The sequence below is a fragment of the Asterias rubens genome, chromosome 1, assembly GCF_902459465.1.
Source record: "Asterias rubens chromosome 1, eAstRub1.3, whole genome shotgun sequence".
In the NCBI taxonomy this organism is placed as follows: Eukaryota; Metazoa; Echinodermata; class Asteroidea; order Forcipulatida; family Asteriidae; genus Asterias; species Asterias rubens.
Genome location: NC_047062.1, coordinates 32,583,784 through 32,600,306, shown reverse-complemented (window position 1 = coordinate 32,600,306; position 16,523 = coordinate 32,583,784). Strand labels below are relative to the sequence as shown.

Below are 16,523 nucleotides of genomic sequence, written 5' to 3'. Positions count from 1 at the left end.
CTGGTCACGTACAGGTCTTTATGATAACACAGAGAAATAACCAAGATGTAATGAAATCCAAACAATATACCATGTGCCTATATACACAAAGAATGACCTTGTACGTTGGTCCTTACTGGCAGGCAAGATACTACACTTATTCTATGGGTAATTTTACAATATGTTTCATAATTTCCAAAGTTCAGGAACTATCAAGAATTAAGTATTTATGTGATGAGTGTAAGCAAGTGGGCCAGAGCAAATATCAAAACATCGGTTAAACTTAGCACTCATAGTGTATTAAATGTCGTCCATCGTGAGGCGATCATGGTTTGCCATACTCTAGCTTTTGATTCACACAGACTGGGTGCGATTTTACCACAAAATTACAATTTCTTAAAATTAATGGTCTTCTCTTGGTCTGTAATCGAAAGTTTCTGAGCCTACGATGCTCCAATTATAAGCCATCTATACTTCACCACAGACTGAAGTCTAGAGATGTTGGACACAAGAGGGCCATATGTCAAATCAACGAAGGAAGAAATTCAGACATCTCTCTCGTATGGTCTGGTGTGAGGACAGTGTTGACGCATGAAATTCAAACTTTGAACAATGAAGTTTGGTAATGTTATGACAATGTGGGTGATCATGGCAACCAAATCGTACCAGAAACATTGTGGTAAGAATTATCTGTTGTTGTACGTTCTGATTTGTCGTCGTAGTTAAACGACCCATCTTTAGGGTAAAACGTTTCACGGCATGGATCACCGTGTAATTATTAATTACAGCGCATAGGATCAGGACTACGCGATTGACATGGTGCAGTAAGCGAATAACTCGGTCTCGGGGGACAAAGGTACAGGCCGGGATTCGAACACACACTGAGCTCTGAGTAAGGCACATGACACTATTCACTCACAAGTCTGGGGCTACCGTTGTGTCTTTCTCTATGAGATTGGAGAGGCTGTTCTACAACCTCGTTACTATTATTGTCTAAACAACCTTCTTGACAGAACCCAAAATTTGACTGTCTAAAAGAAATTATAATAATTGAAAAAAAAAAAAAAAAACATCAAAGAAGATATCGCAGAAACTGTGACCAAATGGGTGCTCATAAATTCTGGAATAAATCCACAAAAAGGCCTACAAATTACATATCTGTTGTTTTTGTAAAATGAAAGAATAATAATTGAATCAAGCGGCGCCAAGGTTGTTATTTCAATGGTAGCTCCCAGGTTTCTAGATAGCCAAACAAGACACGTACATTGCTTTATGGTAATGGAGATAGCGATGACACTATATGCTTCCCGGTCACTGCTACAGCGTCATATTGGACAGAGTTAATTTCCTAAGTTGCCCTGAGCTGTGTTTGGACACCCCTTCCCCAAAATGTGTTAATAGTTAAGTTTCACGGTGTAAGACAGACGTAAGTGTGTACATTTTCATCATGTTTTTCTTCTCCCTTTTCTAGCGTTGATGACTTTCATCCTGTAGCACCCTGTGTCAGACTGTAGCTGCAAGGGTTTACAAACTTGCCAAAAGCTGTCATGCTTCTTTTATCCGGTCTTGTCTTAACACTCGATTAAGCTTAGGGCTGTTAGACGATGCTTTGCTCTCTAGGATTTCGTCTTACAGTCTTCCTACGCGTTTCACATGAACCATCAAAGGCAAAACGGCAAAACGGCAAATAAAAAACCAAAAAGCTAACAGGTGGTTGCTTCTCTTCCATTGTTTTTCTAATATGTATATTTACATGTTGAATTATAAGGAGATGAGAATGGACGAGAAAGTGTAGATTCGTGAATAGAATGTACGAGCCGAAGGCGAGTACATTGTAGTCACGAATTTATACACTTTGGAGTCTTCTCTGACTTAAACTATTTCTGTGACGTCATTGTTTAACAATGACTATTTCCAAGACAACGACTATATTTTTCATTCAAACAAAATAAAATTAGCTAACCTTGCCATTATCATCAAACTGAACATAACTGCGCAGTTTCACTGATTTGTTTTTTAATGTGACTGTACTTTTTATATATTGAATTAATTGTAACTGTTATTAGGAATCTTGTAGTTGTACTTGGTTGCACTTAATTTTCCAGCTTGCAAATTGCTAATTTATTCGCTTGCATATTATTTTCAGTATCATTATGTATTGATTTTACTTTGACGTCCACCTTGAAGCATCGCATATAAGTAAGTTACTGTACAATTCATTTATAGCAAAAAGATAAGCGAAGGGTTTTAATGGAAGATATCTAGAAAAAGCGGGGAAATTATAGCAAATTAAAGTTAAACCAATAAGAGTAAAGTGACGAGGATAAAGGGTAGTCAGTATAAACATCCGTAATTTCTAGACACCGAATTATGTTAGTAATTACCAATAGCGTCCAGTGCCTTTATACAAGTTTACGAATACGAGTCCAGAAGGGCTGTAGCAAGTGAAAATCTACAATAGCAGCTCAGAGAGACACAATATACATTGATCACATTTCCTTTGACTTGGAAATAATATAGACAACTTCCATGTACAGGGAGTTCCAAAGTGCATCAATACGTTGGGATGATAGAAGATTATCTCACTGTGATGCCCCATGGGACACAATTTCCTCACAAAATTAACACTTACGGTACATGCCATCATCAGCAAGAACAGCTTTCCAACATTAAACAGAGATGTAACCCTTTTGGCAATTTATTCAGCATTTAAATTAATAATACAAGTTAAATTGCGCTACGACATTTGGTAAACTTGATTATTGTAAAGACCGCGTGCGACCATCGTAATTGCCGACCCGTTGAATTTCCCGCGGCTGACTTAAAGACTCTGGACACCTTTGGTAATAAAGACCAATATTCTCACTTGATGTATCCAACAAAAAAATCTGTGAAATTTTTGACTCAAGTGGTCATCGAAGTTAACAAAAGAAAAAACACCCTTGTGTCACAAGTGTGCTTTCGGATGCCTTACTCAAAAGCTACGTTACTTCAGAGGGGGCTTAACCTCGCCCAGAGTGGGGAACAGAGGAAATAGGTTTGCAGGCAAAAGTTTCTGAAGTATTTTCCCGTTTTCTATGGGGGAAAAGGGCAAAAGGGGAAATCAACTGATATGCTGCAAAGTTACATGACTTAAAAGAGCATTGGTCCTTTTTTGGGGTCCCAAGTTAAAAGTAATTTGTAATGGAGAGGTCAGTACCAGTGAGTCAGCAAGTGGGATGCACTTTCTCTTGTTAAAGGTGCTGCGGCACACATTGCGGCTTGATTTGAATAGCTCAGAAACCAGCCTGACCTGATGTTTGGATCCTTACAAAATGTACCTTTGACCTCATAGTAATTTCACACGGAGATTCGCAGTCAATGTACAAACCCATAGTGAACAAAACAACACTACCCGATGCACAAAGTTATTATGGACACGTACAATGTTACAGACGGTCGAAAGTGCAAGCTGACACCATCATGGACCAATCATAACACAGATACTGGAAGCTTACGTCAGAGCACATTTTTTTTATTCAATGAAATTATCCAATGAAACCACTGGATCGGTTAGACCAGTGCCTGTCTTGTGGATAAAGACAGGAGACCAGAGTCTAAACTTTAACCAGCTTGGAAAGCTGTTGGCAAGACAAACCCAAACCCTACCTGACATTTTGTCAACGATGTGCTTGGTTTATTTTAAACTGTTGCCTCTTCTTACTAATAATCGTTCTCTCCATAAATGCCAATAAGTTAGACTTTGTACCGCCCCTTTAAGTACAACTTCGACGCTCTCGCGAATATCTTTGGGAGCTCCTAGTGACGAAGCACTAGCCGTTACGGATTCAAATCAAAGAGGGTCGACTGCACATTTGGATTGGGCTCAAGAGGGCAGCGAATATAACCTGAGAGAAGATCGTGTTTCTAGTTGCCATTTCTGCACGTCAACGCAGAAGACACTTTAGGGGTTTCAACGGCATGTCGTTACACGCTAAAGCGCGGGAATTGAACGAGCTTTGAGGAATGTTTTACATAGTATATAGAGCCCATGTGCTGCTGGGCGATCGAGTCTGTGTTTATATACAAACAGAATGGGTATCCATTTTTCAACATTGTTACAGGCGTTTTTATGGGTTTTTTCCCTAATGAAGTCTGTGTATATCAAGATGAAGCACAACATGAGCGAAATTTCACTGGTGCACAAAATGAGCAAAATTTCACTGATGTGTGTAAGCACTGCACCAGTACTTTCTTGAGTTCTGTGGTAATTTTGTTAGCCATAGGCATAATACTCGGGTAGGATTCGAACCCACGACCTTCGCAAGAATTGCCGACACAAATCGGTGTAAAGGGGAAAACCGAAATTAATATTATATGTAATGGTTGTTTAGTTTATTTTCCTGATATGTTTCTCAATTTCCAACCAACTTGTACAGTGCTCTTTAAGGAAAACAAACCATGGGCTCAATGTTATTATTTATATTACCATCAATATTTAACAATAATTATTGTTTTCATACTGCGTCGCTACCAGCTGAGGATGTTCGACAGTGCAACATACAGTAAATCATGTTTCTCACAAAAACACAAAATATCAATGGAGTATCTTCCTCGAAACCACACTTATACCAGAGGCCGTTTCTGAAAGATCCACACTGGGATCCTAACGATTGATAGCAAACAAATCTTTCAATAATAACACAGGAGACGACACCACAAAAGACTCGAGTAAGAAAATGAAGAACCAAAAAGCCCAAACACCATCAGAATAAAAGCAGCAACGAAACCACAAGTCCAATAACCCTTCTCATATACAAACAACGAAGAACAAGGACCAGCGAGTCTGACCATCTCCTTATACCGTCCATCGCTCCGTACTCCGGTCAATAACCCAGAGCCACTACGCCAAATCATTTTTTTTTATCAGCTCTACTCATTAATCAATTGTAAAATTATATCTCCATATCACACACAGAGAGAGTGTAATGAACAGATACAATCTAAATGAATTCGATTCCCTTTAACGTTTTTGATATTTATGAGGGACTTTATATAAGCAACAAAATTACCTGATTTGAGCCGCACGATCTTGATCTTTGAGACAAGCTCTGAAGCTGTAGTCCTTAAACACTTGTTATCACTACCTCTACAACCCATGGGACACGGGGAGTTTCAACGTAGGCGTACACCTTTAAAGGCAAAGTATACCTTTGGTTTGGGAACCGTTCAGTTGTTATGATCCTATAAAAGAAGTTGTATACAATAAAATTAACCTGTGAAAATTATCAGTTCGAAAGGAGGTTGCGTTTGTGAGATATCGCCAAAAATCCAGAGTAGTGTCCACACAGGAAGAATAATCCATATAATGAAAACACAAATGGACATACAAAATATTATCTGTTTACTTCGAAGTGACTTGTTCCTCAAAATGCTTCATATTATCAAACGCTGCTGTAGGCTTCTATCCAACGGATTTTATTACCATAAATTTTAAGAGTGATTACTTTTTAGGAGACATACGCCTTTTGGCTATAGTTATTTTTTAACTTTTATGCTCTCCTGGGCACCCCACTGTGGTTTTACTTTGTTTTCTTAAATATGTTTAATGTATGTACATGTGCTTGTAAATGTGATTGCCCGAATAAATATATTATTATTACCAATCCCTTTAAGCCTATAACTCCGCGGGCATTTTATATTTTAATTCAGTCAATAGACAAATAATTAGCACTTGGACTTGGTGATGTGAAGAAAAACAACATTTCAGAAGGGGAGGACCTTAAGAACCGGAAATTGATCAGTCTTAAGAGGTGTGTTGAATAAAATAGTGGAGTGCAACCCATTAACATTGTCCATCCTGAAGCTGAATGCACCGACAATAGAAATAGTCCATTAGTTGGATTTAAATGCAAAGGAAACTGATTGTGATTTATACAATGGCAAATAGAGGGCTTAACTTGAAGAATAAAAGGAAATCCTGAAAATGTACCTTTATTTCAGGTAAAAAAGCAGATCATTAAAAGATAAAAAAGTGTTTTTCTTCAATCTGCTTCAACAATCGGTTTAAAATACTACACTTTATTCCGAATGATTCAAAATGTATTTACGTTGGCAAATCCAGTAGAAAATATTCCATCGACATTTCACAACCAATATTGTGCCACTTTTTGATATTACAAAGAGTGAAACAAACCGATACCAACGACGGTAAAAATAATGTCATAACTTTTCTATATCAAGAAATAAACAACGGAAACTGACTGGGTAAGTTGGTGGAGTGCCAGTGCGTTAATCCAGAGGTCAGTGGTTTAAGTCCCACTCGAGTGGATTTTTTCCTTGTTCAAACCCAAACTTGTATAAAGCTGAACAAACCAATTAAGAGGTGGTGAACAAAAACACTCTTAAACAGGACTTTGTTTGACCCCATTTCCAGTCTTTTGAGAATTTATTCGTATTGTTTGTGTGTGTTTTTTTGCTTCATCTGTGAGACAAGAACGAATGAAATCTTCCTCAACTTGTACCACCACCTGGGGCCAAAGTAACCGAAGTTCATTATAATTCAATTTAATTCAATATCCGAAATGGCATTAATCATACTCAACATCAATAGTTGTAAAACATTTGGGTAGGTAAGTAAAATTTAAAGCAGTAGGTCCGAGCTCATAAATGAAAGAACTTGACATTTTTAAAGGTATATTACAAATTTTATACAGTTTAGGTATCATACACAAAGTACATTATTTCATCAAAATTGTATCCCAACAACGAAAGGGAAACTCATAATGAAATTTCAAACCTTGAAATTTCAAAAAACAAATCCCTAAACCGAGATTCCTCCAAACATTGAAGACTTTTATATTTTCAGGATTCAAGATCATCCCCCAAAAAAGTCGGAATTAAAAAGATAATGAAATTTTAAACCTTGAAATTTCTCAAAACTTAAATGCATAATTAAATGGTTATTTGAAAATCATGTAAGTTCACAGACACACAATATGACTTTCAAGACGAAAATAGTATTCTTAGTCAATATCGTCTGAAGCTGGAGCAATCTACGCATTTATCAACTTAATTTGAGAGGTAATTACTATTGGCGGAAGTATGTACACTATCGTATGAACCCATTACTCATTTTACTGGAATTGGGTCAGATTTTTCCCAAGGCGCCAAGATTTACTGTAAGACGTTTAAGCTGCGATGGTCTTAAATGCTGAATAACATGATGTCAGAATAAACATTATCAATGGAGGAAATGATTAGTTTATACAACTGTCTTTACATTGGATGCAATGATTTCTAGCTATTGACTTCATATTCTGCTGCGCAATTAGCATTTCATTTTTATTGCATCTGTTTTGTGAAGCAAGAAAGGACATTTAGAAAAGTGGACTTAGTTGCTGCATCAGCCAAGAACCAAAAAGGAGAAGAGAAAAGGAAGGAAGTTTCAGTTTTGGATGTGGGAGGAAAACCTCATAGAGTTATTCCCTGGAAAACCCACGCAGTCAGGTAGGGACTGAAAACCCAATCCACACAGTGCCCCCAGTAGGATTCGTACCGGGGTCCTGGAATGGAAAGAAGGAGAAAAAAATATTAACTCAACCAGATCACAATTGATTTACTAGCTTACTCATCTCACTGAAACCAGACCCTTGGAAACATTTCATAGAGCTTCAAGAAGTAGCTAAGCACACAAAAGATGCTTAAAAGGTCACCTGCCAAACTAAAATGTTTTATGTAAAATTTGTGACTGGTATCCTGCTAACTTCTACTTAGCAGACAATTGTGCAGCAAAACGAAAGCAAATATGCAAATAAAAGAAAGTAACAGCTTTACAAGACAATTTAAGCGCAGAAAGATCTCTGTGCTAAAAAAAGAGCCTTTATTTTAAACCACAATATAAACTCCTTAACTCCTTAGTACAGTTTTTCCATAATTAATCATATTTATTTCAATAAATATAAACACCCTTTTAAAAAGACATAGTGTAAATCAAGTGCTTAGGTGGAACTGATATTGACAGACATATCTCCACCAAAACACAATACAATATTTATGATCAATTAAAACAGAGTGACAATTAAACAAAAACAAATAAACAAGTCTTTTTTAAGCTAGATACCAGCTTCCTTATTACTGATGCTACTAAAATTTGAAATAATTTGTTCATCTTGGCTTTAACTTGAATGGAGTTAAGTTTGGAAGATGATAATTTCTCATGAGAAAATCATCCTTTCTATCACTCAAAAACAATATTTTAAAATGCAAAATTTACAAAGAGCTACAATTTCTAATTGGCTTGAAAACAACTGGTATATATTCACCAGAGTAAAAAGTAAAGTCCGTCCGAGCCAACGGACCGAACCATTAGGCTCCGCCCACGGCGCATGTGAGCAAGAACACGTGAGCCTCTTCAATGCCATTCTGCACAAGCATACGCGCACGCATGTTGGACCTTATTTTGTCAGACTTTTGGTTGCGCAATGGGTTGTGATTGGTAAATACACAATGGGACGGAGCTTAATGGATCGGTCTATTACATATGACTCATCGAACAGGATGCCAGTCCATCGCAGTATACCCCCCCCCCCCTTCAGCTTTAGCTGGTACCCATTTGTGTACTCCTGGGTGCAGAGAAGCAATTACATGATAAATTCCCATGCTCAAGCATACACTCGCGACTGACCAGGCCAGGATTCAAACCCACACCTGTAAATTACAGAGCGCGAGTCCACCCCTCCAGACTGCTGTCCTTGGCCACGACACCCAACATGTGCCAATGTCACCAAACAAAAACAACACAATCAAGACCTTCCAACTCATACGGAGGCCCAGATGTGCTATCCGACTGGTTGGAATCGAGTGTATAAGACAGTCAAATATGTCCACATCCTTAGATGATGATGTCGATAGGATGATACGTGCTCGAGTCTTGCTTGCCCCCCCCCCCCTTTTCTTAGATAGATTAATAGCGGAAACAGGTTATTAGCCAAATTGCCCTAAAACTAATAGTGTTGTGGCCGGAGCCCTGTAACATTATTGCTTGACATAGAAATTTGCTAAGCACTATGCTCAACAGCTTTCTGAAATTAGGCCCACACCAAACTGAAACAGTGACTGTGATTAAGAAGTGCATTTCTGGAATGCTTTGAAGGTTTGCAAAGATGGGGTGAGTGTGTGGTTCTAAAAAGAACTAAAAGTTTACGCTTCTGCTGATGACAAACAAAGCGCCTGTTCAACAAAATGAGTTAACTTTCTTCTCATAGCCATGCGCTTATACACAAAACAAAATGATCCCCTCACTCAGTGCGCAAGCATAACATACGAAGTGTGGGCTTGGGAACAAAAGAGGTCCACAAGGCAGAAACACTATGTGGACTTACACACATCCACACATAGGGTTTTACTGTTTCAGTAACAAGGGATTAAGACCATGCTGGTTATACTTTTCTTGTATATTTTTGTTTAAAAGATAACAAATTAGAAGATGAAGACTGTTTATCACATAAAACAACCATAATTTGTGTGGGTATATTAAAGACAGTTTTTTAAACATTCCATGATACATAAACAAAACTAACACTGTAAAATTATAACATTACTGAATCAATCTCACATCACCTCTTTCCAAAATTAACGAGATCAAATTTCATAACAGAACTGAGCTGCAAAACCTGGCAAAAAAAAGTCAAATAAAAAGAAAAGAAAAAAAGAAGATAAATAAATAAAACAAATCGCTGCTGAAGTCCGCTGTGAAGGCCATCAAAGGTAGTTTCTTCTTGCGAGAACAAAGAGTCCGAGCATGACGTTGATACCCAGTAGGATGGTGACTAGGTACATATCCCAATGAGGTCCAAACCTTGCCTCTAAGTCCAGCTGGCTCAACTGCTCCCCATACTGTCAGACAAATGAAAGAAAAATACCCAATAGATTAGCATTCAATTAATTAAACAGAGGAAACATAGTCTTTAAAGGCACTGAACTACTTTGATAATTGTCAAAGACCAGTATTCTCACTTGGTGGTTCCCAATATATGCATACAATAATAGATCTGTGAAAATTTTGACTCAATTGGTCATCAAAGTTGCAAGAGTATAATGAAAGAAAGAAAAAAAACTCTTTTGCACAAATGTGTGCTCTTTCAGTTGCCTTTTAAAAGGCTTCAGGCCTGAAGTCTTTTGAGTGACAAATCACCTCCTCACAAACTATGTAACTTCAGAGGGAGCCGTTTCACACAATGTTTTATACTATCAACAGCTCTCCATTACTCGTTACCAAGTAAGTTTTTATGCTAACAACTATTTTCTATTTTGATTTAATTACCAATAGTGTCCAGTGCCTTTAAGAATGAAAACTCAAAACTCGGTAAGATATGTTTTTGGGGAAGGAAGTGCCTCAAAAGGTGGACACAAACAAGGCATGAAAGAATGTTCTTGTATGAATACGCCGGCAATCCAGTGGACTGCCAGGATGTTCTACTGGACTGAAACCAAAATATCCTTGCATGGGGGAATATGGGCATTGGCAGTTCTCACAGACGGATTTGGCAGTCCAAAGGGCCGGTCCGATAACAACAACTGAAAAACCAAACAATCCTTTTAGAACGTTTCTACTGTTCTGACTTTAGAGATAGAAACAAACCTTTTCACAAATACCCATTGCGCAAGCGATAACTGTTGAATGAGGTGAATGCTGGTCTTGCTAGAGATTAAGTTACCAGCATGCACCCTGTTCCACGCCTAAAGAGGCATACCAAGTATTTGCAATAAGGTCTAATGGTGGCATGAGGCAGTCTACAGGCAACCAATTCCAGGTTGGGAGAGATTTTTTTTGTACTTAATTTTCCTAGGGACAGCTAGACAAGGATAGAAAAATGTATGTTATTCAACTAGAAAAGTTGCATTTCAAACACAGTGCATGGCTGCCCCCAAATTGCCCATGAGAATTCCCTCTTGTAACGAGGCCTCAAGATCCTTCTTCAAGCCTGCAATAACTACATCTTAGATTACACCTTCAGAGAGTGCAAAAGAGCAACTAAGATGTAGCACGCAAGAAGGCCCCCGCCTCCTACCTCTCTAAGAAAAGTCATCTGTAATTTGAGTCCACTCTGAAAATCTTTGGGACAATTTAGGGAAATAACCACTTGACCTATTGAGGTGGGCAAACATGGCTAATGAAGCAATGACTGATCCAATTACATCATCACATCAAAGCGCACCCTCTGTGGAAAGCTGAGATTGTGCTCAATCCAAGTTGGGATATCTAAGAAATTGCATCCAAGGCCTTGAATGTCAATTTTGAAGGGGCACTCTACGAGGAGAATGCATATTTGTGTTTGAGCTTTGCAAAGGGCACCACAGCAAAAGCACAGGGCACCGCGACAATTGCTGTGGGTGCCGTGGGTTATGTTGGGCCTGATTTCTATATGTGTAGGCCTGGAGTTTCATCTTTTGAGAGGACAAGGCCATTTTCATTTTGCAAAGTGCACTTTCATTGAAGTCGATGGGAAAGTTTAGAAGGCCAGAACCAGGGCAAAATAGGCTACCAGGTAATGGACACAATCAGAGACCGGAGCCAAGTGACTCACAGTGGGTATACAATGTACACAAACAAAGCAGCCAAACCCAGTGTGCATGGTCAAGCATACTTCTTCCACACCTTTGGCAGAAACACTTGAAAGCAGCCATGCTTTTCCAAGCACACTACACATTGCTTGCTTGTATTGAGTAACAGGACTCTAATCGCTGATAGGTCAATTTCAGGCCTTTATTAGTATTTAGGTAACAACAACAAAAAACAAACAAATTCTGTAAAAATAACAATAACAACAATAAAAATAACAATAAGCAGAGAAATACAAAAATGTTTAAGTATTAATAAATGCAAAAACAAGGGTTACTAACAAAATGTATAATTAATTAGCCTTTTTGAAAAATGGTGGGCACTATAGGAGTGCACTGTTTGGTTTCCGTGTTTACAGCCTTACCCAAACCAAACAGCGCCCTCATGATGTGTCCACTTTATCTCAAAATGGCCAAGTGCATTCAAACAATCTTAAGACAATATAAGAAGATGATTATGGGCAAGCAATCAAACATGCGGAATTAACCATTATGACCAACATTGTACAGGGATGCAACCCTGCACATAATAATAAAAAAGCAAGAACAAGAATGACAAAACAGGTCAAACGAAGCAATCAAACTGTTGAACATTTGTTAAGAAAACTAACCCCTGCTTTGGACCCTTGCACTGACGTCAAACGGCTACAGTCTGCCATTGCTCTGCCATTTCGAAATTAGCGGTCAACCGGTCACCAAATACGAGTAAAAACTCTTCCTTTACTAGTCCGACGAGCAAGTTAAAAAAACTGGTTCTTTTCACAATAAATGAGGGTACAGTGGTAAAATCCCAAAGAGAGATTATGTTCAAGTTCGTCAAAAGGTTCGACAAGTCTTGATATTTGCTAGATTTGATGTGTTCACAATTGCGATTGTTCATTTCAGTATACATATGTAAAATATGCAACCACATGGGCTGAATATCCACCGGCAACACAATGCTTAAGTGCTTGCAGGTCGCTCGTCCATGCACACACTGGCCGCAGAGGAATTGCGCACAATATCACACACGTAGAATCTGACTCAATCATGGTGTAAAAAAATGTTATTTTGTAAGGAAACGTGCAAACTTAGGTCAGTACAAGATTCTGTCATAATTATCGGTTATCAATAGATGATGCATAATTTCTGTTTGTTTTTATTGCATCTGATAACACCACAGTTGTCTTCACACTTAATTTAACCATTTTGTTATATCCCAGAATAGCCCATGTATGTTCCAATGTGCACCAACGGCACGCAAAGGACTGAAATCTGAGTAATCTCACTGGTAATCATCACAGCGCGCTGATTTTTAAACAATGCGGTGCACATCTTTAAAACCTGGCATAGTACTGTAAACTAAAGCATGTCTTCATCTTCGCAACGTGAACATTGCGGTATATCTTTAAGATTGGGCTTTAAGGTTCTCAACAATTCCGACAGGGAAGGCGTCACATACAAATCATCTCCACCTCCAATCTGATCAAATATCATCAAAATACACAAGTAATTGATCAAATTTGTATCACTTGTGGCCTCGGAAAGTTACAACCACCATTTTAACATGTCATTCTCCTATCTGTTACAAACAGAGAGGGTGTGGATACGACAGTTAAATATTGTACTGAGTGAATAAGAGGAGGCGTCATCGTACCAATCATCTCCACCTCCGATCTGATCTTATATCATCAGAATACACAAGTAATTGATAAAATGTTTACCACTTGTGGCCTCGGCAAGTTACAATCAAACAACTAACATGTCATTCTCCTATCTGTTACAAACGATAAGGATGTGGATACCACGGAAGAAAAAAATTGGATTGGGTGAATAAGAAGATGGAAAGTCACATAAAGAATGTCTTAATGAGCGACAGGGGGGAGGGATGCAGAGGCAAGGCTAGACTAAGATGAAGCCTGGCCCACATGCCAACACTCTAATCAATTAAAAACGTTCACATCAAGGTCTGGTACCCAGGCCAGAGGTCAACTGCTTCATCAGATCACTGCTCAGAATAATGTCGCCTTTAAAGGGGTGGTCAACATGTGGGGATTTCTTTTTTGAGGAGTGCATTTATTTAAACCTTTGTTTGAAGGGAAGGTTACGTAGATTAGAAGCCCACAGCAGCTTTTGACAATTTGAAGCATTTTGAGAATCATTTCACTTCATAATAATGCCGTTATGTAAAATAATATCAGGTTTTTATGCCATTAAATTTAAATCTGAGAAGCCTTACTGTCAGTAACATTACTGATTGTGTATTCCTAGAGGCATGTTTGGGAATTATTCTTCATGCGTGGACATAATTTATTATACATACATTTGTATAGGATATAGGACCTGAACTCTGTCACCAGGCTTGCCTGTTGGTTGACTGGTATAACACTGCTTATGAACTGCAGTCTTGTGGGTTCGAACCCCTCCAAAGTAGTATGCCCATTTCCAACAAGACATCAGGACAGAGTATACAGTGTACTCGCTGCTAAAGTAAAGGATTCAAACTGCCTCTAGCTACTGGGCAAACGCGGTAGTCTAGTGGTAAGTCATCTTAAAGAATGGCATAGGTTGTGGGATCGAATCCCAACCGAGTAATATGCCTGTGGAATTCTCTCACAGAACTCGGGACGTTACTGAGTGTTGACCCATTGCAGAACGTGAAACAAACCTAACAGATGTGGACGAAAACCCTAATCAGGTAGGGACTTACATGCAAGATTGAGTCCGGTCCTGGATTCGAACCAGGGTTCACAGAGGTGAAAGGCAGGGAAAGAAACAACCGAGCCAAGCTGAAGGCTTCAGTCTGAGGTGGGATTTGAACCAGGGTTCACAGAGGTGAAAGGCAGGGAAAGAAACAACCGAGCCAAGCTGAAGGCTTCAGTCTGAGGTGGGATTTGAACCAGGGTTCACAGAGGTGAAAGGCAGGGAAAGAAACAACCGAGCCAAGCTGAAGGCTTCAGTCTGAGGTGGGATTTGAACCAGGGTTCACAGAGGTGAAAGGCAGGGAAAGAAACAACCGAGCCAAGCTGAAGGCTTCAGTCTGAGGTGGGATTTGAACCAGGGTTCACAGAGGTGAAAGGCAGGGAAAGAAACAACCGAGCCAAGCTGAAGGCTTCAGTCTGAGGTGGGATTTGAACCAGGGTTCACAGAGGTGAAAGGCAGGGAAAGAAACAACCGAGCCAAGCTGAAGGCTTCAGTCTGAGGTGGGATTCGAACTAAGGTCCACAGAGGTGAAAGGCAGGGAAAGAAACAACCGAGCCAAGCTGAAGGCTTCAGTCTGAGGTGGGATTCGAACTAAGGTCCACAGAGGTGAAAGGCAGGGAAAGAAACAACCGAGCCAAGCTGAAGGCTTCAGTCTGAGGTGGGATTCGAACTAAGGTCCACAGAGGTGAAAGGCAGGGAAAGAAACAACCGAGCCAAGCTGAAGGCTTCAGTCTGAGGTGGGATTTGAACCAGGGTTCACAGAGGTGAAAGGCAGGGAAAGAAACAACCGAGCCAAGCTGAAGGCTTCAGTCTGAGGTGGGATTTGAACTAAGGTCCACAGAGGTGAAAGGCAGGGAAAGAAACAACCGAGCCAAGCTGAAGGCTTCAGTCTGAGGTGGGATTTGAACTAAGGTCCACAGAGGTGAAAGGCAGGGAAAGAAACAACCGAGCCAAGCTGAAGGCTTCAGTCTGAGGTGGGATTTGAACTAAGGTCCACAGAGGTGAAAGGCAGGGAAAGAAACAACCGAGCCAAGCTGAAGGCTTCAGTCTGAGGTGGGATTTGAACCAGGGTTCACAGAGGTGAAAGGCAGGGAAAGAAACAACCGAGCCAAGCTGAAGGCTTCAGTCTGAGGTGGGATTTGAACCAGGGTTCACAGAGGTGAAAGGCAGGGAAAGAAACAACCGAGCCAAGCTGAAGGCTTCAGTCTGAGGTGGGATTTGAACCAGGGTTCACAGAGGTGAAAGGCAGGGAAAGAAACAACCGAGCCAAGCTGAAGGCTTCAGTCTGAGGTGGGATTTGAACTAAGGTCCACAGAGGTGAAAGGCAGGGAAAGAAACAACCGAGCCAAGCTGAAGGCTTCAGTCTGAGGTGGGATTCGAACTAAGGTCCACAGAGGTGAAAGGCAGGGAAAGAAACAACCGAGCCAAGCTGAAGGCTTCAGTCTGAGGTGGGATTCGAACTAAGGTCCACAGAGGTGAAAGGCAGGGAAAGAAACAACCGAGCCAAGCTGAAGGCTTCAGTCTGAGGTGGGATTTGAACTAAGGTCCACAGAGGTGAAAGGCAGGGAAAGAAACAACCGAGCCAAGCTGAAGGCTTCAGTCTGAGGTGGGATTTGAACCAGGGTTCACAGAGGTGAAAGGCAGGGAAAGAAACAACCGAGCCAAGCTGAAGGCTTCAGTCTGAGGTGGGATTTGAACCAGGGTTCACAGAGGTGAAAGGCAGGGAAAGAAACAACCGAGCCAAGCTGAAGGCTTCAGTCTGAGGTGGGATTTGAACCAGGGTTCACAGAGGTGAAAGGCAGGGAAAGAAACAACCGAGCCAAGCTGAAGGCTTCAGTCTGAGGTGGGATTTGAACTAAGGTCCACAGAGGTGAAAGGCAGGGAAAGAAACAACCGAGCCAAGCTGAAGGCTTCAGTCTGAGGTGGGATTTGAACTAAGGTCCACAGAGGTGAAAGGCAGGGAAAGAAACAACCGAGCCAAGCTGAAGGCTTCAGTCTGAGGTGGGATTTGAACTAAGGTCCACAGAGGTGAAAGGCAGGGAAAGAAACAACCGAGCCAAGCTGAAGGCTTCAGTCTGAGGTGGGATTTGAACCAGGGTTCACAGAGGTGAAAGGCAGGGAAAGAAACAACCGAGCCAAGCTGAAGGCTTCAGTCTGAGGTGGGATTTGAACCAGGGTTCACAGAGGTGAAAGGCAGGGAAAGAAACAACCGAGCCAAGCTGAAGGCTTCAGTCTGAGGTGGGATTCGAACTAAGGTCCAC

General features: G+C 40.3%; 1 protein-coding gene across 2 annotated transcripts in view; it reads right to left on the bottom strand.

Annotated features, from left to right (window-relative positions):
- Positions 1-8,477: 8,477 nt before the first annotated feature.
- LOC117290893 (protein sel-1 homolog 1-like) overlaps positions 8,478-16,523 on the bottom strand; it is a 61,183-nt gene continuing 53,137 nt past the window's right edge. For both annotated transcript variants that reach the window (XM_033772466.1, XM_033772474.1), the window contains exon 18: positions 8,478-9,855. In XM_033772466.1, coding sequence (XP_033628357.1) covers positions 9,721-9,855 — 135 coding nt within the window. In that variant the 3' untranslated portion in view covers positions 8,478-9,720. The remainder of the gene's footprint in view (positions 9,856-16,523) is intronic.